The 23928-nt window shown below is 35.7% G+C and overlaps 1 protein-coding gene across 1 annotated transcript in view; it reads left to right on the top strand.

The window, feature by feature from the left end:
- The window catches only part of HCN1 (hyperpolarization activated cyclic nucleotide gated potassium channel 1), a 199231-nt gene that overhangs the window by 13441 nt on the left and 161862 nt on the right, over window positions 1-23928 (top strand). Inside the window, exon 2 of the mRNA XM_035566138.2 lies at window positions 9975-10398. Coding sequence (XP_035422031.1) covers window positions 9975-10398 — 424 coding nt within the window. The remainder of the gene's footprint in view (window positions 1-9974; window positions 10399-23928) is intronic.

Genomic DNA, 23928 nt, shown 5'->3' with positions numbered 1-23928 from the left:
TTAGGCCTGACTGTACGGAGCTTGCTGAAGCATTAGGGAGTGAAATAGCATGAAAAGGAGACAAGAGAAGCAGAGGTAAAACTATAATATCATGATTACTTAGGCCAGTAACTAGAACATCTTTGAACATCCTATATTCTCTTCCTTGTTTGCTTTTCTGTTCTGGATTTTCCTTTTTGTTTTAAACAAGTGAATAGCAGGTCTATCTGATTGATGCTGGTGCTGTCTAGCAGCATAATGAGCTGGCTTGTTTTGGTGGTGCATGTGGAGAGCTATGCTGTCAAAAGGATGATAAGATTGGAGCATTAAGTATGTAAATTGGGAAATCTTAAAGAAATGTTAGCGTTGTGTTGCATCCATTTAAATATTATGGAAGGCAAATGGCTAACAGAGGGATCTGGATGCCAGCTGAATAATGAAACAAATGGAGGATTCTGAATATGGTTGGTGTGAGGAGTAGAAGCCTGCACAAGCTGCTTTTCCTGGTAGGGACAGGTGTTTCAATGCATGAAGTGTGAAATTTTGTTTTGAGAGAAAATGGTGGGTGAAACTTGATATTGAACTTCCTAGCTGAGCATTTACCTTCCTACCCATGCATTAGCACAGAACTCGCAAGGTGCGTTGCCCTGCAAACAGGGTATTGTAATGTGGACTTATGGGGAAAGGCTTAAGCTGGCTTGTGGAAGTCACATCTGTCATTTCTTAAAGTATTTGGTGAGGTATGAATTGTATTTTCAGTTGATTTTTTTAGTGCTATAAGTAAATTGATACAATGAATTCGGTTTACAAAATACCAACTGAGACTAATACCATTTCAGCTTGTTTATTGGAGCTTGTATATGAACGCTTCTGTTCACTGGTCAGCTCAGGAATGAAAACCATCAGCCCAGATGCTGAAAGTATAGACTAGTTTCCATCGTGTGGAGGAGAGGATTTGAACCTTAACATTTACTTTGCATTGCACCTCTGGCATGGATATTTTCAACATCGCTATCACCTCTCATAGTTATTATGCTTTGACAGAGCAAAAAAGTGGGAAGGACTCTCTGACCTAGTGGCTACTTTACCTGGGGAGAGGTTATTGGTTTCTGCTGCAGTTTATATCTGCTAAGTCAAAGGAGAAGATATCAACAGCATACCTCACTCAAGGAGATAACAGTGCCTTTTGAAGCCAATGATTTACTGCAGTGTGATATTCATGGATTACAAGAAACCAACCTACTGATCTTTAGAACCATACTTCCACTTATTTTGAAGGAAAGGTTGAAAATATTGTTTCATTGTCAATACTTGCTTTTGTATTTGAGGAAGATCAGTCATAAATAGCTGTAAAAGTGAATAATAATATAACTTGATATATTTCTCCTAATTTGATTACTTACTCTTGCATTAAAATCTAATACATCTGTATAGATACATAAGAGGCATATGAATACTGTCAGGTATATTTGTTTTTACTTACGATGTAAGAATAAAAAGTCTGAATAGGTAATCCATTCACTTGTTTCACACCTGTCTGTAGTTCTTCTAAATGCATCTGTTTTTTTTTTCCCTTGAATTTGAAGACCACCTCATTTTTTTTAGTAAACATAGTGCCCAATCTCTCCTTCAATTAACTTTTCCAAGAATGATAAACCATGTTCAGCTATTTAAAGTTGCTTGTCAGTTTGTACTGTGTCTTTGTACAACAATATGCACAAAGATTTTTTTTTTCATCTGAAAATCAGAACTGAATTGTTAGTATATTTGTCAAATGCCAGAAATCTTGGTGTGTTGTGTTCGCTAAGTTGATACTCATGTCTTGTTTTTGTTTTCAGAGGTATTCACCTCAGAAAAGCTAATGGTCACAATTCACTTGGTGGTTACAAGCCGGTTCCTCACCAATAGTCATGACTGGGATGTGTCAATAACTACTAAGGAATGTTTTCCCTGTCATCTCTTCTCCTGCTCCTTCTCTGAAGATAGAAATGGACTTTTCTCCATCAGCAGAAGCTTTAAACATTTAAATATTACACCGATAGCTGGGAGATTTAATTGGTTAAAAAAATATTAAAGAGCAATATTAATTCTTATTATTCTGACATAAATCAGTAGTTAGCATGTTAATTGGCATGTTAGCCATAAGGCATTTGCTGTTTTCTGCACTTTTTCAAGAATCTCTAAGGCATAAAAAAAAAATAAATAAAAAAGCTTTGACAAGAATTACAGAAGGCTTCTCCCAATTTAAGCCTCTCAACTTTTACTTCATATAGAGGCATCCTAAATGTCATGTTTTTAAATGGCACTCCTAAAATTTCTGTCACTACAAAATTCTTAATTAGTGCAAGTGCTCCAACATGAGATACAAGATTATTTTGCAGCTGAAATATTCTTGGATCTCCATCTCTTTCAGAGTTTTTCTCATTCCTGTGAAGTGGTCCTTTCTAATTTGAGAACACGAATGTTTTTTTTTCCCTTCCCCCCAGTGATCTGCTACAGAAATTTGCTGACACTTAAAGAATCAGAGTCTGGCAATTAGTGATTGATTTATCAATGGCAATATGAATTCAAAACACAGCAGCTGGAGTGCCTACACAAAATGTTGCTTGATACTGAGAGGCTATGGTCCAACATTATGAACAGAAAGAGTCTGGGAAAGACATATTATTTGTGAGGCATGTTGGAAGCATTGAACAGACGCAGTTTTGATGATCTTAAATATTTATGGATTGGTCTGGCATACAGGGCAGCACAGATAGGTCCAACCTTTTCCAGCAGCAAACTCAGTTGTGTGTCCTGACTCTTCCCCTGCACTTTTTCCTAGGTGGTAGATGTTTGGACAGGAGCACTAGCCTGTTTTTTTTTTCTTTTTTTTTCTTTTTTTTTCTTTTTTTTATTTTTTTTTTTAATATTTTTTTCACCAAGGAGTGAGCCTGAAGGAAGGAGGAGCTGTGCAAAGGTGAGGGCATTCCAGCACATTGGCAGAGCTCCTCCAGGAGCAGTGCACTTCTCTTGCCCAAGGTTAGATGGAAGTCAGACTTTAGTTCTTTCTACTATAATTTAATAAGTTTCTCAGGAGGAAAACCAACTGCAAACAGCAGATGTATTCAAGCACTTATGGTAGGGGATTATTGGCTAAAACCAAAGAGACTCATTATTAAATAATATTGCCATGTTACATAAATTTCTCTTTGTCCTCTCCATCCTCCTCTCTGACATGCAGTGAGGGTAATGCTACTCTTCTGTCTTTATTTTTCCATCTCAGAACATGAGACTTAATCTGCTAATGCCTGTAAAATGGTATGAAAACTTTGGACCAAAGCTATTGCATCAGTACTAATAAGTACAATTCTTTTGATGAAATGTCCCATCCACTACCTAAGTTGAATTCACTAAAAATATACTTATATAATAGTTTAATAGAAATCAGTCAAATTTACAATCACTGTCTGTGGACAGTACTGCAACTTTTCTTTTCTAGTAATCAAGGCTGTGATGCACTCAAGCTTTAAACTGAATGAAATGCCATAAGCAAAGCCTTTCAAAAGTAGCAAATTGCTGTTCATTGGCTTCATTGGGTTCTGATCAGCTTCCCCAAGAGCTACATTCATCTAATCATTTGCCTTATGCATATAATTGCAACTGAGCTAGAAACTGCAAATCTCCAATGGTAATTGTGTTTTCTTATCCGGTAAAACTCATGAAAAAAAAAAAAGTTGTATGAAACTGTTCAATTTGCTATTTTTTAGGTACAGTCTATAGCTGTATAAAACAACAAAAAAAAAGAGGATTCACCAGTGCTGAATTTTATTAATTTGTCTTTGAATTCATTTTCTTATACTATGCAGAAAATTGCATCAATATTTAAAAAATAACAGTAAAGCACATAGATTGTATTTCCAAGCATATATGGCTAGTCTTGAAGTGAAGGACTTCAGTATTGGTTTAACATCAAATGAAGTTTTCAGACCATCCAAAGTCTTCATTATTATGATTGTAATTAATTTTATTTTAATTGATTTTAGTCTGAAAGAGAATACAGCCCTTGGGCTGGAAGATTGCCAGGTCCAGCACTGCTTGTAATTTGTGTTGTGAAACTGAGTTTTCAGAACTTCAGCCTCATCCTAGACTCACCCTTCTCAGGCAGGTAGAGAAGCCTTTCTGGAGCTTTCCTTAAGTCAGTGAAAGTTCATTAAGCTTGATATGTTTTAAATGAAAAAAGAATAGCCAATTTGGATGATATTTTCAAATGAGACTATCACAGGCTCCTACTTCGTAATAGTATTACTACTTAATATTTTTGCAGTTCAAGATCAGCACTTGAATTTCAGGAGATGCTCTTAGTACTCTATTCTACTGCTTTAAAATAGGTAGGAGTAAGGCATGAAAGGGACTGTTTCAACCTTGCAAGATTCCTCATTTGCATTTATTAACAAATTGAAAGCAGTCAGAGAAGAAACAGAGGGAAATAAGAAATATAAATAAAATTTTCAGGATTAAAAATCGCTTTAAAAAAAAACGAAACCCAACCTTTTGCCTTCCTAAAACTTTGCAGAATGAAGTGTAGTCCCAAAGCTGGGAAAAAAAAGAAACCTTGAAGAATGAGTACATTCAGATGAGAAAAAGTTTTATCCATGTAGAAGAAGAACATAAATGCAGAAGTAACCTGTTTTCCAGCAAAAAAACTGTCAAATCTGAAGAGCAGTGAAACTTCACTAGTTATTTTAACATATTTGCGTTAATGTGATCACAGCGCTAGGCTAAAGCAAATTATATGTTTGGAGAAATAAAAAGATTGCTTCATTTTATATCATCTTTCATGTGATACATCCAGAGGTCAGAACTTGTAAGTCACAGAAGCACTTCACAATATGTTTGCAATATTTAAACATTTAATTCTCCTTCCATGGAAGATATTGAATGCAATATTTCTGGTAAAAAAAGTGTAAGAAATTTTATTTACATGCTTTTTTTCCCAGAAGAAACATGGGTGGGTGGACACCTGTGTCATCATGAAAAATAACTCTGGGTCCCTGATGAACACCGTCCCTTCTTCCTCCTTCTGTCCTCTCCAGCACATCCCAATGATTTTCTGAAAGTTGCAGATGGTTTCAGGTGTGTTTAGCTTTGCTCTCTGTTACTAAAAGAATAAAATTAATAGAGCTGCAAAGCAAGAGAAAGATGACATGTCCTGTGAGAATCAAATTCTGATATGACTAATCCCAAGTTTAGTACTTGTTACACTATGCTGTAATAAAGATTTAAATTACTGTTATTTGTACTCAGATTTGTCCTATATAAGATATTGATTTCTCTGTAAGGTGAATTGGTGATCCATGAAGTAAAAGAAATAAAGCTATGTTTGAAGGTGAGAGGAAGATATCAAGTACTCATTTCACTGAGCATCTGCTAGCTGATCAAAATATTTAACTAAAGAGGAGACAAGTTTTCCATGGAAAACTTGTGAAAATTTTCTACAGTTCTTGATTCCCTGACTGTGTAGAGTGAAATTGTGTCTGGATAAGGTCTGGACTGAAAGATATTTTATAAATAATTTGAATATCTTTTTCATTCCTTCTAACATTTCAGCCTTCTAACATGGCTGATGAGTATTTGTGACTGAATTTCATGAAGTTTTTGTGTTGTTTTGTTTTAATACTCAAGTTTCCATGATCTTTCTGGAAACTAGAAAGCTGTCATATTAAGCAAAGCCCTGACTCCTCTGTAGCCTTCAGTCAAAACACCCAATACCTTAGAGATGCTGTTAGCTCTGCTGCTTGATTTGTGAGACTGCTGATAACTTCTGCTAGGTCAATGCAGGTGTACCATAAGGATAATCATTTATCAATATGCACAGATTCAAGGACAATGAGACCGTGTCAATGGGCAGCATCCAGAAAATAAAAGGAAATGCAAATCTCAATGACTTCTGACACCATTGTATATACAAGTTATACAGCAAATTACCTAGTTCAGAGCTGATTTTTTTTTTTTTTGTTCTTTAAAACACAGCTTTCTCTGGGTTGGATATATAAAGCAGAAAATAAAATTCCTGCTAGAATTTATAGTGCATTACATTATTAAGCTTGATACAAACATTGATTAATTAATGCTAAGGCTTTTTTTTATCACTTCTTTGGAAGGAACTCGTTTTAAACAGACTGTTTGTCCTGTTCTTGAGAACTAGTAGCAATAAATAAACCACCAAACTTTCAGCATGTTCTGGAGATGTAAAAAACACCTTGTTGTCAGTGTGTTTGGAAAGTAGAGAAGATAAATTATGAGTGAAAAGATCAGGGAAAGAGGACTGGATTCAAATAGTTATGTCTGACAATATCATAGTAATTGTGTGACGTTTTCCTGTATAAAATGGCTCCTTAAAATATAGAAAAATATTCTTAAAACTGTGCTTTTTTACTGTTTCAGAACTTAGACTTTTTTCACCTATAGATATAAAAACTGTGAGAACCATTTCAAATGTTTCAGTAATAATTGAGTGCAGATTTCAGTGCTGATAACTGTGGTTTTGGTTAATGGCAACTAGCAGTAGCTGTACTGAGTACAGTATCTGTACTGAGCTAGCTTTGAAGGATCAGTAAGCTCTATAGCCATTTGCCATGGGTAGTCTGTGCATGTCACTATGAGCTTTCAAAGTTTTTGTTATGCTAGGTTCTTCTTTTTTGCCTCCTTCTGAACAAGTTTGTGTCATAGGCTTATCACGTCCTCGCTTTTTGTCAACGTGCTTAGTACCTTATATAAATCTGCAACTTTGAGGCTGTAAGCTTTAAAGATTTATAAACATCCTCGTGCGGGTGGAGGGAAGCAGCTAAACCAAATAAATAGTTCTAAAAATAGCTTGAAACAAAGGGTTACTCTGTGTCTCAATAGCAGCTCCTTGCATGGCCTTCTGAAGCTTTTCAGTTGGCTCTCAAATAGGTGAATAGTAGGATGTTCTGAACTGCTGGGCAAGGAACACATTGTATTACTTTCTCTGCACAGGATACAGAGGGCAAGACAGGGAATTACATCTATTTTTTCTCACCTGAAAGAAAAATATCATATAATGTGGTCAAGAAAATGGCATTTGGAAACATTTTCCTAAAGGAAAACATGATTCATTTCTAAATGAAAAATGAATCATACTCTAATAAGACTTTTTCTAGCTACATAATCAGATTATACTGCATTGCGCACTAAAATCAAAATACAAAACTGATGCAATCTCATAGACCTTGGCATTAGATTTTATTTTATTACTGAAGCCCTGACTTAACACAACTTTTGCTGACATACAGCATCAGGAATGCCAGTGTGTTTTGTATAACCACAGTGCATAATGATCCTTTAAACTGGATTATTGTAGGATAAAATCAGCTGGTTTGGTATTAGATTTTTTTTTTTTTGGGGGGGGGGGGGGTGGATGGTTTTTGTGTGGCTTTGGTTAGCCTCAGTTACATAACTACTCTTATGGTTAGGCACTTATGATCTGAAATCAGGGAATACTTTGATTAGGAGAAAGGTACAGATACACGTACATCTCTTGTGATTATTTTCTTGTTATTTCCCATTCATTTTCAGGATTCCATGGAGAAGTATGTTCCTTAAAACAGCTTTGAGAAAAAATTTGGTTGATAGCTTTGTAAAAGCACTTGTGGTAATTTTACCTATGGGTCTTATTAGCAGTGATATATAAATTTAGTGTCTCCTTCTGTATGGTAATTCTAGATTATTGAAGAGGTATCTAGTACAGCAATAAGCCTATTAGTTAAAGAAATGAGGAGATAAATATGGAAGTCTTTGCTAGTGTGCAGGTATGGTGGGTACCATCAAATTTTGAGCTCAAATACATTTATAGCAGTTAGTCTTCACATTTGTTGCAAAATTGAAAATGTGTAAGACAGAAATCACATTGTTGTACATGAGGAATAAACTTGTAAAGTTTATTTTATGCTATTTCTGAGTGTCAGTTAAGGTACTTTGCTATCTACTCTATCAAATGTAAGTCAAGCTTGGTCTCTGTAGCCTTACCCTGGAATAAAGAATTTTAAAACTGGGAATTCTCATGCCACCCTCAATCCTATGCCACTCTTCTTTTAGTGTGTTCAGTAACAGTTGTTTATTTTGTATTCTTAGGTTAGCAATTTGTGAACTGAGAAATATCTTCAGGATTAAGCTTGAACTACAGGGAATTTATAAACCCTGATCATTTGGAGAATACAACAAGCCATCTCTAGAATCTAATATAACCTGTATGCTGTGTGCAAGTTTTGCAAAAACTAAACATGTGGTTCTACATGTGGTTCTGAAACATTCTGTGGCCAATTAAACTTTTATAATTATCACTGATTGCCATGAACATTTACCTTGTTGGCAACCAGGCAGGCAGTGCTGGATGCTGTGCTGGTGACATGTCCACCACCAAAAACTCACTGCAACCGATGGCCCCAGCAGTCAGGTCCTTGTGAAGCCATTGCTGCCTCTGGTCTTCTAGAAAGGCCACTGAGTCCAGGGGGAACAACAGTTATTGACTGGTTTCTGTGCCTTTCCAGACTGTTAAGCTGAACAGATCATGCTGCCTTGCTTACTTCAAATGTTGAGTGTGTATAGTTTGTGCTATCTCGCTGTTACTGAATAAGGTATCAGTGATTTTTATGGGGTTGATCTGGAGATGTAGGGATGCTGATGCTTTGCATGGGAATGTATGAAAGTCATAGGATCACAGGATAATTTAGGTCAGGAAGAACCTGTGGGAGGTCATCTAGTCCCACCACCTGTTCAGTGTAGGACTGCAAAGCTAGATCTTTTCTCAAACAGAACAAGAGGTCATACTTGGGGTTCGTGCTTTGCTAGGTTCAGTTTCAGTTCTTTTACTGACCAAGATTAAATTTCTTTGACAATCTAACATTCAGGAGTCAGCATAATTTTCTTAGAATCTGTTGGGTATATATTACTGTCCCCTGAAAATCTTCCATCAGGATGGATGTGTGTTCTATGTAATAGGCAGTTTTACTCACTGTTATTATAGTAGATGATAAAGATATGAGCCTGGCTTTTTACCATTCTGTACCAAGCATTGTTAGCATTCAGAGAGGAGCATTTAGGTGATACTGGAGCAAAATAGTGAAATGCAATATCCATTTTATACCATGGAAGTTGCAACTTGTTATTTCAGAGGTAACTTTTTAGCTACCTCTGAAAGATGATAGTCTGTCAGGTTGTAAAAATGCATGGAAGTTCAATTCAGATTTTAAAAGAGGATGAAAGTTTTGTTATTAAGCAATTTTATTCATTTATTTATTTATTAATTTTGCTTCAGCGCTTTTTTTTTTCCCTTCCTGTGATTTTATTCCAGCACTGTAATGGCATGAATGCCATTATTCATAGAGGCACTTACATTTAATATGTTATCCGTTAGATATTTGGGTTTCCTTTTTGACAGAAGCCATAAAAAATAAATAAAAATACTGCATTGCTAAAGCACTTGTGATTGGCAAGAGACATCCATTTTACTTATATAAACACGCTACTAATAGGTTTTGACAGGGGTCTGGAGAATTCTATTGAGTGCCACACGCATACCTTTCAGATGGAGTGATAAGCATGGTACTGTCTTTATCCTAGATACATATTCTTGAGAAGGAAGGCATATAATGAAGAGCATTAATTACTTTGTCTTTAGTGACTGTGAATATACTAAATGAGTTAAAACAAAGTTGTATCAGAAAAAAAAAGTTGTCCTAGCATTAACAAGATCAAGCATCTGCCTATATGTAGTATCTCTATACAAAAGCATAGTGTAATTGCTAACCCAAAGTAAATACACACCTAAAATGTTAGCACATTTGGGCAAAACTGACACTGAGTTTTAGTACTGTAAGTAATTTGTACAGAGCCAAAAATATGCTTGAAGTGAAGTTGGTGGTGTGATAGGGACCGTTTTTCGAAGCAAGTTATACCTCATTGCATCAACCATTCTGTTTCTTCCATTTTTTCAGGTTTTACTGGGACTTAATTATGCTCATTATGATGGTTGGAAACCTTGTCATTATACCAGTTGGAATCACATTCTTCACAGAACAAACAACAACACCATGGATTATTTTCAATGTGGCATCAGACACTGTTTTTCTATTGGACTTGATCATGAATTTCAGAACTGGGACTGTTAATGAAGACAGCTCTGAAATAATACTGGACCCTAAAGTCATTAAGATGAATTATTTAAAAAGCTGGTTCGTGGTTGACTTCATCTCATCAATACCAGTGGATTATATCTTTCTCATTGTAGAAAAAGGAATGGATTCAGAGGTTTACAAGACAGCAAGAGCACTTCGTATTGTGAGATTTACAAAAATCCTCAGCCTGTTACGTTTACTACGCCTTTCAAGACTGATTAGATACATACACCAGTGGGAAGAGGTAAGAGATACAAATACATCATTCACTTCTGTTCATATAAAAACAAGAAAATCTGGTCAGGTCACTCTGTAAAGCTGTGGAAGAACCAGAATGGGAATAAAAGCTTTTTACTCACCAGGTAGCATAATTATGTAGACATGCTAGTAGAAAAGCCTTTTTGGTAGAAAGCACAGAGGAGTAACCATCTTCTGTCTGCTAACCACAGAAACAAAAATTATGTGCCATCAGCACATGAACTTGGATGGTCTCCTACTGAGAACATCAGAAATTTTAGCAGAAACCTAAAGCCGCCTTTGAGTTTTGTGACTAGCATTTAGCCTCAAATAAACACTCTTGTAATCACATAGAACTTAAAATACATGTTCGTATTTTTGTTTGATACGAAAAATTGAAACCACTTATAATTGCGTACATTTCCTAGAACGCTCATTGTTTGGAGGCTGAATACATTGAATATTGACCTTCTTTATAAAAATGGGTATTTCAAATTCTGAATCATTTCCTTCTAAACTGTCAACTCCACTATTTCTAGATGTGACCTTATGCTGCCTGCCAATTTGGCATGGTGACATTTCCAGGAAGTTATGGCATTCCCTAATTTGGCATGCCCATGTCTAGGAAGCGTTTAGAGCTTTGGCACTTACCATCATGATTTAAGCATTTCATTTCTTGCCTGTCTACATTTCTGCAGTTTTAAATATCATAATGTGTTTTAAAAGGAAGTGCTAAAAATGTAGGAAAAATAACTGCTGTTATCTAAATTTTTTTTTGCAGCAAGTGTGATGAGAATTATTTTGTAAAGTGTTTTCACTGAAACACTATGAAGATAGATTTACATAAATTTATTTACTTATTTTAATAAACATTTAGTTAATTAAATAAATATTGGAGAATTATTTGCTACCATTTCTGGTGCTTTTCTGCTATATACTCCCTTTTAAAGTAATATGCTCACTTTGCAGTTTAGCAGAAACCTCAGTGCTATGCCATTTCACAAATAAATATTTCAGATTGTATTGAAAACAGCATGAAGCTGAATGATATTAAGTATCAAATGTGTAATAAATTTGTAGTTCTTTCTCAAAAAAATCCTGATATAGGTCATTATTTTTATTAGTGTATTTTCTAAATTCTACTTTGCCTCCCTGTAATGCAGTGTAACCATATTTTTGACACAGAAATGGAGCACTGCAGTTTTGTATTCGATTTAACTAAGGCAAATGATTAAGCATATCTAGCAGTTCTACCATAAAGCTATGCTTTTTTCTCCTCCGTGCTTTACAGAGAGACAACCTTCTGAAATGCATTCAATGACATTATTTCGTGGCAGCTTAAGTTAATAGCCATAAAGACCTACTAAGCAGACAAATTAGTACTTTTCCCCTTTCTCCTCTGTTGCCGATGATAATCAGGTATTCTAAATCAGAAATAGTTGAACCTAGCACTGAGTGGGAATAGAAGTCACCAGAGGGTCTGGTCCTACCAGCAATAACTGTTTTTTGGCCCTTGCAATCTGTAGCCCGTGGCTGCTGGTTTCTCCTGGCTGCTTGATTGTAACTTCACCTTTTGCTACCCTGGTGAAACTTAGGAGATATTTCTGTATGATATTTTATTTGCAAAGTATTAAAACATGAGTGGAGTCCATCTTTTCAGGTTTGATAGCATATTATAATACTCCCTGGCTGTTCTCAGGAAGGTGGAAGGGGATCTGAAGTATTTTTGTTCCTGGTTTTGAACCTTCAGTGAAGTAGCAATGGGCTTCTTGGCTGCTTTGAGCAAGACCTCTGCTAGCTGGGAGGGCATGTGGGTATGGTGAGATGTATGTGGAATGAATAAGGTTCTGATAAATCCCAAAATGGCATGTGTACCAAAAAAAAAAATAAAATAAAATCTGCTTTTCTTTAGTATTTTATGGATATCAGAAATGAAAGCAGTCATATGGATTTTTGTATTTGGCTTCTGTTATCACAGTAGTTGATTATTACTTTGAATGTGGGGCGTGAAACTGTTATGCGCAGTGATCCATTACCACTTTGAAGAAATTATATGTTACAGCACTGTAATGTTTTAAAACAGCAACCTGTTTGGACGAACTGGATGAACTTTGCTGAATTAGGAAACAATAGATGGATGATCCCACAGTGGCAGTCAGTGAGACCTTTGCTGATGGTACTCATCTGTTCTGTATTCTGTGTTCATATGCGCTACAGAGAGCACCTGTTCACAAATCTTTATGACACAGAGCTGGAGCCTGTTTGTGTGTGGTTAAATGGATTGAATATTTTTCTCATATTTTCAATGACATGTTGGTTTTAACCAACAGATAAATTTGAAATACTCTGTATTGATATACAAAATAATGAGCATTATGTCAAAAATATTGAGAGGATGGTCAGCAAACTCTTTAGTCTACACTGCCAAGTGTAGACTTTCTGGGAAACTGATGAATGAACAAACCAGGTTATATAACAGGACTGTTCTTCCACTGAAGTATATATATGTCCTCAAACAGAAAAGACAGGTTGAAATTGTTGGAGCTTTTCCTTTTTTGGTATCATTAATTTGAACTTCAGTTGATTAGTTGGTTAGTGTCCTGAACATTAAGAGGAATAGGCAAAAATGTTAAAGATTTTTATAAGATACTAGTGAAACATGGTTTATTTATTTCCACATCATTTAAATCAATTGAATCAGTATCAAGCTGCGAACATCCTCCATGTGGAGGTAAATATTGTATGCGTTGCAGAAGCTTTCTCCGTAATAGTTATGAGTGAACAGAACTGTAGATTGTAGTGCAATATATGTGAAATGATTGATACATTGGTTGGGTGTGAATAGTTTATCCAAACAAATAACTTGGTAGAAACGAGGAGAAACATTTAAACGAAAGTACAGGGGATGTGTTGGCAGGAATTCATTTACTGAATCTGCAAATACACATTGTCTTAATATTGTTTTTTAGCTACTGGATTGAATATGCCAGTCACTTACAACCCAGATGTTAAAAAATAGCTCTTACACTTACTTAAACAAGGTTATGTAATACAACATGCCTGGAAAAGTTAGCTATTTAAATTGCTGATTGTAGAAATTACTGTACAAGTGGGTTTGCTTTGTTTTTGTTTTTAGCTTTGTTTCCAAAAACCAACAAAAACCAACAAAACAAACAAAACAAAACAGAAAAACAAAGCCCAAATACAAACTACTGAATCTAATTCTTATTTACTTTAACTTTAGGTAAAGAATTTCCAGGAATCCACTATGAGAGAACCACTATCAGATTCCTGATCGTTTCCTGATCAGGAAATGAATATGCTGAGAACTAGACAGTGGATAGCTTAAAAGCAAAAACAAAAACAAAAACAAACAAACAAACAAACCAAAAGCATATTGCTTGAAATAAAATGGAAATTCTTGCATGGTGAGGTTCATAAATCGTTTTTTGGAAAATACTTCTAAAAGAGATTCAGAGTGTTTAAGTGCCTGACCCCTGAACATTTTATGTAGATTTGCATGCAACTTGTAAGTTTTTTTAGTTACAAATGCTCACAGATAATTGAACAATTAAAAATAAGATATGCAGAATTAAGAACGAATATGCTGTTAAAAACAACTACTTTACATTCTCAAATATAAATTCAACATTTTTTTCTTCTGTGTTTCAATTAAGGGATGTTAAGTGATATACCACTTTACCTTAAATTTGCCTGTGATAAAAGTTTACTTTATTAAATTCTTTATCAAATAATTTTCTCCAAAACTCCTTAAAAACAAAATTTTAAAAGCTTTGCTTAAAGCTATTCTAATCACAGGACAATATCTAGTAGATGTATCAGTAAAAAACAAACAAACAAACAAACAAACAAAAACTCATATTCTTAAAATGTAACCTAAATATTTCATTCTGTGATGCCTGATATTTAGGATTAGAATAGATTTTAAGGTGACTAAATGTTTTTTGCAAGATGTGCAAAGGTTATGTTTTGCAAACATTCATCCAGTAAAATATCCGATAATTAGGAATTGCATCATTTCTGATTTTGGTTTGATTTGTACTGAAATCTGGTTTTCAATTTGGCTAACATTTTCAATGAGCGTACAGAAGCATTTATAAGCATTCTAACTATTGCTAACACTCAGGTGTTTAATGAAAGATATTCCCGGGATTTCTGAGCATATCACACACAGTGTCTTACCCTACTCTTTACTGTTTTATTTCTAATAATCACAAAAATGCAGAGCCAGCATAGCTTATAGCATTCAAGCAAGCTTGTATTTAAGTCTCACCAAAGTGCTTAAAAATTAAGTAAATGGAAGTGCTTTTCCAAATCAGGTTTTGTATTAATTAAATGTGCTGCTTCCATGTTACACAGTCCTAATTGTCCTCGATCACCACTAGGTGTCCTCTCCTTGTTGTTCTGCTTATTGCTAACTGTACAGAAATATGTATTAACAATATACGATGTTGAGCTATTGATTGCTGCCTAAAAAAGAAATTGTAAAAAGTGCTTGTGTTACCTGGTTGACAGAAGAGGATTAGTATGTGAACAGCATGCTGTTTCTGTGGTAGGTATGCAGATGACATTTGTCCCATCTACAAAATCAAACTGCTTCTTCTTTCCAGTATAGCTTGTAGAAAAGTCAAGAGTTTTTGTCTCTTCTGATCACTGACTAGGGAACTGTGTGGGAAAGGAGAGGATGAGTTAAGTGGGTACTTGGATGTGTTGGATAAAAACATATCTGTTTATTATTGGAATTATTCATTTTATATCAACCTAACAGGACTGTGCCTACAAGACATGCCTTTTTCTCTTTCATGATGGTTTTATATAGAGTTACTTATGTTTTTAATTAGCAGAAATGGGAGGTGACATAATGCTTTTTCTTTCTTTTCATTCAGTTTTAATTCCTCTCCTCTAAGGCAATAGTTTAAATTATATACTCAGGGCCCTGTAAAGTTGTGTCAATTAGTGAAGTACTGCAAATAAGGATACCAGTACAGGCTGAGAGCATTTTTAAAAATAAATTAGCATAAAGTAGGACATACTTTTTTTTTTTATTATAGATGCATCAATTAAATCTGAGTTGTCTAGCTCATAGGGAGTGGGGAGGAGGACATTTGGTTAAAAAATCTGGAGGAAAAGAAGACATAGGAGAGCCCATCTTCTCTTACTGGCAGGCACAGAGTCTGTGAAATTCACCAAAAAACAACAACAACAACAAAAAAAAACAACAAAACAAACAAAAACAAACAAACAAACAAAAAACACCTGTTCTGATATTGTCAGCCTTCCTACCATTGAAAAGACCAAAGTAGGAGAAAATTACTATTTCCTGCCAAATTTCTACAGGCAGGAAATAGAAAATCTTTTTGGAAATTTGTGCTTGAAAACTGCCTCTTATGTACAAATTAGTGAACTTGTGTCCTTCTACATAAAACCTGTGGCTGGGAGCAGGTTGTGTGGATCAGTGAGGAGTACCAAATCCCTGAGTTCAGCACTTTTTATTTATTTATTTTATTTATTCATTTTTTTTTACAAAGTGTTCCTTAGCAGAGCTATGTAAATATGCAAACCATGGTGAGTTACACATTTTGTTGTTTAGTAAGAAGATGTTTAGTTGCATATATACATCTTACGCAGTTGACTTCTACTGTGTGCAGTGCTGTATCTCAGATATCTGCCATGTCTTCTTGTGACTTCCTCCTTGTTCTGCAGTTGACCCTACCAGATGAATGCTTGACACGTGCTGAAAAGAAACATGCTATATGTTTGCAGTTTGAATAACAGTCTAAAAGTGCTTCTTGCTCAACGTGGCTATGGTAGGTCAACTCTCTAGGTTCATCGTGGCACAGGGGCCCATCCCTATCAGATGGATGTTGCTTTTATTCATTGCATGGTATGATAGAGGGCCCCACATTTTGAGGAGGAAGGGATTTGAGAAGGTTGGCGCTGTTTTTTAACCAAATGTCTGTCTTGTTCTGAAATGTGTTTATACTCTTTTTATAATGGGACAGGAACAAGTGTTGTTTCACCTGTAGGTTTGATAAAGTACTTGATAAAGTATTTATTTATTTATTTATTTATTTTGAAGATTTTCTTATTTTGGATGTGGATTTCAAGCATGCAGAAAGCATTTGTTGTTGTTGTCGTCCCTGCAATGTTCCTGATGGCAACATTTTTTGGCAAAAAAATCTTTTCTGTTTGGATGTGAACTAGCATATTATAGGCACTCAGGACTAGGCTATTGCAGTTTCTAGTTCAAGCCATTCCAGCTGATCATTTAGAAACGTTAAATAGCATGCAGCAGAGGATTGCTTGCCCAGTTCCCTTGGGGGAACATGTTCCCTTTGTGTCTGCGAGTTGCACTGGCTGTTAGGTCGTTACGGGTAGGATTTGCAGTGCTGGTATTCCTCTGTAATTTGATTGGGATGTTACCTAATGGATAGCCTGTCTCTGGCAGCAATTGAGAACAAGGTATTTTATCTGCAGACACTGATCCTATAGAGCCAGAACCCTGCCTGTTAGCCCTTTTCTCTCTCCACTTAAAATTAGAGAGTATAAAGGCTGTTTCTCTGATAGTGTTGAGGGTACTTATGCTGGTTTGACTGTCTAATTCTAGTTTACTAATTATCATTTGCTTACATGTGTAGAACTGAAGTGATGGAAAAGATGCACAAATAGTACATAAATTCCAAAATAAAGCTTTATATACTGCGGAAGAATATGTGAATTGAAACATTTTCATAATAGTAACAGTCAGTCTCATGGTGTATAGATATGCGAGCCTGAGTGCTATTAAATATTTTTTTTTCTCTGTCATGTAGCTTACAAGCCTTTTCTACGTGTTTTGCTGAACAGGGCACCTAATACAATCCATAGTGAACTAGTGGTGGTTCAAATGGGAAGTTATAGTGGCTCTCATTTCCTGGAAACCTTTATTCTTATATGGAACTATCCAAATTTTAACATTAGATGAGTATATTGTGCTTGGTTCTGCCATGCTTTTTCATGAATATATCATATTTTCATGTATATCAATGAAAATTATTTGAGAAAAGTATATACCAGTGAAGCTAAAGCACATGGATGAAATATCACTGATGTAGACAAAGGAGCATACTGAATTTTTTATTTGTTTGGTCTTTTAAATTCTGTACAACAGTAGGAAAATGTAACTGATAGTGACAATTAGAAGACATTATGATCCATGCTCTCCTAATAATAGAATACTAACTGCCAAAAAAGAACAGCGGATTTGTAGAGCAGGCAATTACTGAAATGCAAGCAAGACAGAATATTTTGTTTTTTAATTTCCTACTTTACGAACTAAGCATAATAACCTTCATAGAAAAAATAATTAATCTCCACACAGAGTAAATAGGAAGTGTTATGAGTGTGAAGTTTCTCACTTCATCTTTTTAAACTGATTTTCAGACTGTGCAAGCAGAGCTGCCTTTCTTGCGTGTGTGCACCGAGTGAATAATTGTGTGCTGCTGGTATTTTCTCTAGGAGATAAACCATGCAGAGCATGGCCTCAGATAAATCTCCCTGAACTGAAATACTGGAAGATAATTTTTTCTTCTTTGTATTGCTTTTGTATGGCTTGTATAATAACAGACCTGTTGCTGCTGGTAGTCTTGGATGTAGATGACCTTTGTCACTAAGAAGATGGGCTGACTCCTGCAGTAGCACTTCTCAGTGATTCCTGGCAATCAGTTTTGACAATGACCTGTGTCAGCCTCTTTGACACAGAAATGTAACAGAGCTTTTTTTTTTTTTTTTTTTTTAAATAAGTTTTTTTAAAGTCAAATTTGTTGTTTATTAATTCTTAAGTCATGCTTCAAATTTGGACAAGAGGCTCTCATTCTTCCATCCTAAGCTTTTAACACAGGTGAAAAGCCCTCTTGGCTTCGGCAGGGTGATATGTGTGTGCCCTGTGTTAGGAGAGAGGAGGGCAGGGGATATTCAGCTCTCAGAGCTGCTGGCTTCTCTCCAACTCATCCCCCTCCTTACCTGGACCTGAAGAGCTGTCAAAGAAGTGGCGACAGCCGAAGAGCTGTTTGGGCTGGCCCCAGCCTGGCTTGCGGTTCATGGCTGGGACGTCACGATACTGCAGGGTCCTTCTGATTGCTCTCACCACAGGCTCCCATTAGTCCCCCATGGTGGTGAGATGGGGAGTCTGTGAATTGGAGTTTTCATTTTTTTCCAGTGTATTTTAACAAGAATGACACTTTTTAGTGTTCTGTACAGACAACACAATCCGCTCCTGTATCTCTGTATTCTCAGCTCTGTATTGATTGTGAGCAGTTCAGAATGACTGTTTTCACTTGTTCACATAATACAGCAACAGTGACTTAACTAAAATATATTCTCTGCTTGACACTAATGTCTTGTAAGATCTTTCACTTCTGTTTTTGCTTGCATAATACCAATAGATTTTTGCATGTAAAGAAGTCAGTTAAATAAATACCTTAGATTTGTACCCAGGTTTTCTTGTCTTGGTGTTCTCTTTATGTAGCTGCTAGATCAAGTCATCCTATTGTTAGGGATACATTATCACTGTTTAATGATGTCTCAAATAGATGTCAATGTCGAAACTGTTCAAATAAAATTTTATAAAACAGTTGGTTTTTTTGGTTCTTTTCTAGAGAATGCAACAAGATGTCTTTACAAGGCATAGTTACTAATTGAAAGTTGAGGAAAAAATTATATAGGAAAAATAAATGATAAATGTTTACGGGTAGAAGCTGCGTATGAACAATTTTAACTTTTCCCTAACATTTGGCTTTGAAAAGCATTTCAGTTCTTAATTCAAGTAGTTAAGTACTAAAGTGTGGAAAGTTTATGTAGGTTTCAAGGTGATATGTTTGTTTTCTTCTAATGAGAAAGTTATCAGCTGCTGTCAACAGCTTTTTGAATTAAAAAGAAAAGAAAACAAAACCAACCCACCAATGTATTCTTCTCTGTTTCTCTGTGGAGAACAGTGTGCTGGTGAAACTGCAGATTTTAATTAAAATGGATTTTGTGGGATAGTATTGCCTCAGTTATCTCAGAAAGGCCTGAGACATCTAGAGAACTTCTGCTGTGTCATGCTGGATAGACTAGCAATGCCCTCTTGCATTCTTCATGCTCCCAGTCTTTTGTGTTCCTTACCTTGTCTGGGCATTTTGTCAAGTAAGAGCAGGACTGAAACAATACCAATTTCACTGCATGTCAGCAGGCTGAGGATCATGTTTTGATTTTGATCAAATTTGACTACCTTCTAACACAATAAAATACCTGGGATGATATTTGTTTAAGAAGGATGCTGCTGTTAGGACTCTCACTGAGGACAATGGAATAGGGGTTTAGTAGTTAATTAGGAGCGTGGTTCTTCTTTATAAGGAAAAAGTGGTCTAAATTAACCACTTAGGGAATAGAAGGCAACTGTGTAAACCTATTTAGAGACTACCGAGGAACTGGGTAGGCAATATAGAAATGCCTTTTCCAACTGAAATTTATATTTTATGAGTAATTTCTAACCTGAATGTTATAGAGTTTATTCCAAATAACCATTACATTATCCCATATGAGTAATATATGACTTAAATATAATTTTGACCTGAAAAGAACAGGCAAATAACCTAATTCAGAGATTGACAAAGCTGTGCTCCTTGCTGCTGAGCAGAAATTAAGGCTGTGATTGAAGTATTGTGCTCTCTTCCCTATCCTGTATGGCAAACGTGCTCTCTTTTTCACTGTTTTCATCATCCTTAACCCAGACACATGCTATGTTGTAGCCTTTCAATGCATCTAGGCTCATAGTGTTCTCCAATTTGTTACTTTTTGTACCTCCAAACAGCTCTTTTTTCCATCTTCTCTGCTCTCTAAACAGCAGCAAAATGAGCTATGCATCTGCTTACCTTGATACAGTGCCTTGTAGTTGAACTGCCTTTCTTTCCAGGAGATAACTGCAGCCGGTGTTACTGATCTGGCAGGGAGCTGCTTCCAGGAGGTGCTGGGTATCATTTCAATCTTTTTTTTTTCTCTTTTTTTTTTGTGATAAGAGGGTATGTGGTATTGAAGATTCTGCTGTGCACCCAGGTGGTGCTTGTAGGTGAGGAGCTGGAGCAGTAGAGCCCTCTGTGGCAGCTGAGTGGAAGAACCCGTCTGTAAAAAGATGAAAGTGGATGAATGGCTAATTATGATACGACTGCTGTCATCTTGCCAGAGCCTTGGGCACCATGCTTCCTGCAGAAAAGAGGAAAAGATGAAATTGTCAAAAAGAAAAAAAAAGTGGGAAAATATTGGTAATCTGAACAAATATGCATACACATGTTTATGTGAATACATCTCCAAGCGTGTGAGGCTTCTCAAGAATACATATGTTCCTCTCAATGGAAACCAAAGAAAACTGTCTCATCAACAGTTTTTATCTCTTCTGATTAATTCTTCATGCATCATATGCTCAGTTTGCCTTGCTTGACTGAACATATTCAAAGGATTATGACAGAAAAAAACCACACATTTTTAAAAACTGTAAGTTGTGCAGCGGAGTTGATTTTCAGTTCATACCATTAAGATGGTGACATACAAGATTTATAGCCAAAACCCAAAGCTGGAGAGAATATTTCTGTGCATAATTTAGAATGAGTATGTTTTTAAGACTACTCTATTGTGGGATGTCCAAAGTACATTATTCAAAAAATTTATAGTAGTTCTCTTCAAGGTGATCATTTTGTCTCTCAGCTAGAGGCATGAATTTGTGTCTTCTTCATCGGTTGCAAAACTGACTGAGCATCCCAGCTAAGAATTGTTTTCATCTTAGGAAAAGTATCGTCAGGTATGCTTTTAACAGGGAAGTGGAAAAAACAAACAAACAAAAAACAAAACAAAACAAAAAACAAACAAACAAACAAAGTACAACATCAGCAACAACAACAAAAAACAGCTCAAGTGATTTCAACAGGCAAGGAGTAATTTTTTAGAACTACTGCATTTTTTTTTTTTTGATCACCAAGAAGTTTTAAGCTATTGTCCCCAAACAAGTAACTTACATTGTCATACTTTGCTTGAATCAACACTTTAGTAGTTTGTCTGGCTGCATATACACAAGGGTGAGATACTCTTCTTGTACACAGGCTTTCTAATGAAGTAAACCAAACACTGGTTTTCTTTCAGCATTAACCATAAAAACACTCTTTGCACTGTAATTTATTTTGTCCATGGCTAAACCAGTCTAGTGTATCAAAAATGTGGCATTCTCTCTCTTGACAGGACCAGGGGGAATGGTTTTAAACTAAAAGAGGAGAGATTTAGATTAGAGGATAGGAGGAAATTCTTCACTCAGAGGGTGGTGATTTACTGGAACAGATTGCCCAGAGAGGTTTTGGATGCCCCATCTCTGGTGGTGTTCAACGCCAGGTTAGATGAGGCCCTGAGCAACCTGATCTAGTGGGTGGCATCCCTGCCTATGGCAGGGGGGTTGGAACTGGGTGATCTTTGAGGTCCCTTCCAACCCAAGCCATTCTATGATTCTATGATTCCCATGAAAGCCTGTAAAAAATAAAGCATTGGCGTTGATGATTTTCACATTTACTATCTTTTTTTTTGTTTATTAAAATAATTTATTATAGTTCTTGTTGATTCTTGTTGATCAGTTAAGTAAGCTTATACTTGAAGGAATTTGTTTTTCTTTCAGCTGGATGTTTAGAATTGGTAGCTATACTGGGTGCTTTCCTGTGGCACAGCAATTCACATTCAGTCTGCTTCAGACAATTACTATTGCTCTTAAGGGCAATAGAGTCATGTTGATAACTTTGGATTGTGTCTTTGGGAAATTCTCTCTTCCTCTTTTTAGATGTTTATGGATCCTTTCCATAAAGTGAACATGGCCTGAATAGCATAATACAGTTTAATACACAACCTCTTCATCTGCATGGTAATTTTAAACCTACATGTGTCTCTGACAGCCTAGTTAGAGCTAAGAATTGAAAATTATTGTGACAGTAAAGCAGCATAAATCTGGGGTACTATTTCATATGGAGATATGTGAGTGTTTTCTTATCTGACCTCTCAGCTATCTTTCGGTTCTTTATCTAATGAATCAGTTTTTTCTTGGTTTTGAAAGCTCAGTGAAAGAAAGATGGTCAGTTGAATATTTGGTCCACAAATTCAGCACTGAAATGCAGAAATACGTGTCTAAAATCAATTTCTTTATTCCATTGTTAATCTGAATAATGATTTTTGTTTCTTGCTTCATTTAGACAGTTTTGAAAGTTACAGTCCCAAGTGAACCATGAGCATGGTCCTGTGGATTTCCTTCCAATTTCTCTAGAATTTTTCCTCTGATGTTACGTGTATCATGGTGCTCTTTAGAAGTAATGATTATATCATTCATAATTAGAAGGATTTAGCGTAGTGTAGTAGATTACCACCTGAGCAGTGCAAAATAATTCCCCACCAATATAAAATTTTTTGATGAAATCGTGGAAGAGCTCTGGCTTGAGATATTTAAGACTCGAATTTCAGGATTATTATACGTGTTTGAGAAGTCTCATTTTTTTTATTTCTCCTTTTTTGATCTTTTGACAGTGAGCTTTTTGGAGCAGCATTGCACCTCTAGGTCTATGTTCTTGTGCTAAATATACTCAAAAATGTAATAAGATATTAATCACGTATGCTAAACCTATGGGAGAGTAGAAGAGGGGGAAGAAGGAAATCTAGAAAGAGAAGGGACAAGTAACTTCATGCCCCTAAATGACTTTTTTTGTCTATTTCTTGTTAGCTGCTGCTGTCTAGAAAACCAATACTAAATAGTTCAACTGTGGTATTTTCCTTGACTACCCTCTTTTAGCTCAAGCTGTGTTATGGCTGATGGTAACATAGACCTTTTTGAATTGAGTCTGCTGCACGGACATACAGTTTTTGTCTGGAAGCTCATTACTCTTTGCTTTTCCTCTGACTATGTTCTTGTCATTTCAAATATTTGGAAGAATCACTCTGATGAAAAAGAAAGAAGAGTGGTAGTGTCTTACAGGAAGATGTATCTCTGAATTCCTAGGAGATCAAGTATATTCAATGTAATGTCTCCTTAGCTGCTAAATAGTGTTTTTATTAATTTTATGAGTAAGTACTTTTTTGGCTTACTGTATTTTCATATTTATTGTTATGGAAAGAATAGCTGATCCTTACAGAAATCATTACTTAGAACTATGTCTGGTCAGTTTAGGCAGTTTAGGGCACTGAGGAAATTTACACTGGAAATCATAATGTCTGATATTTTCCCTCAAGACAGCCTGAAGACTAAGTAGTATTCAACTAGCCATAGCTTAGCTTTTCTTCTATATTCCTTAACAACCGCCATGTTTTAATCTGTTTTATATTTTCATACTGAAGTTTTGACTGGCATCTTCACATTTGCGGTTATATTATTATCATGCAATTATTGAATTATTTTGTAAATTACGAAGGAATATTTTTGCTGATTATCATGGCAGGCCAGTTTCTTTGTTCTAATTCTTGGATGCCTGTCAGTCTTTAGTAATTT

Source organism: Cygnus atratus, chromosome Z (genome assembly GCF_013377495.2).
Source record: "Cygnus atratus isolate AKBS03 ecotype Queensland, Australia chromosome Z, CAtr_DNAZoo_HiC_assembly, whole genome shotgun sequence".
Taxonomy (NCBI): domain Eukaryota; kingdom Metazoa; phylum Chordata; class Aves; order Anseriformes; family Anatidae; genus Cygnus; species Cygnus atratus.
This window is presented reverse-complemented; position numbering and strand designations above follow the sequence as displayed.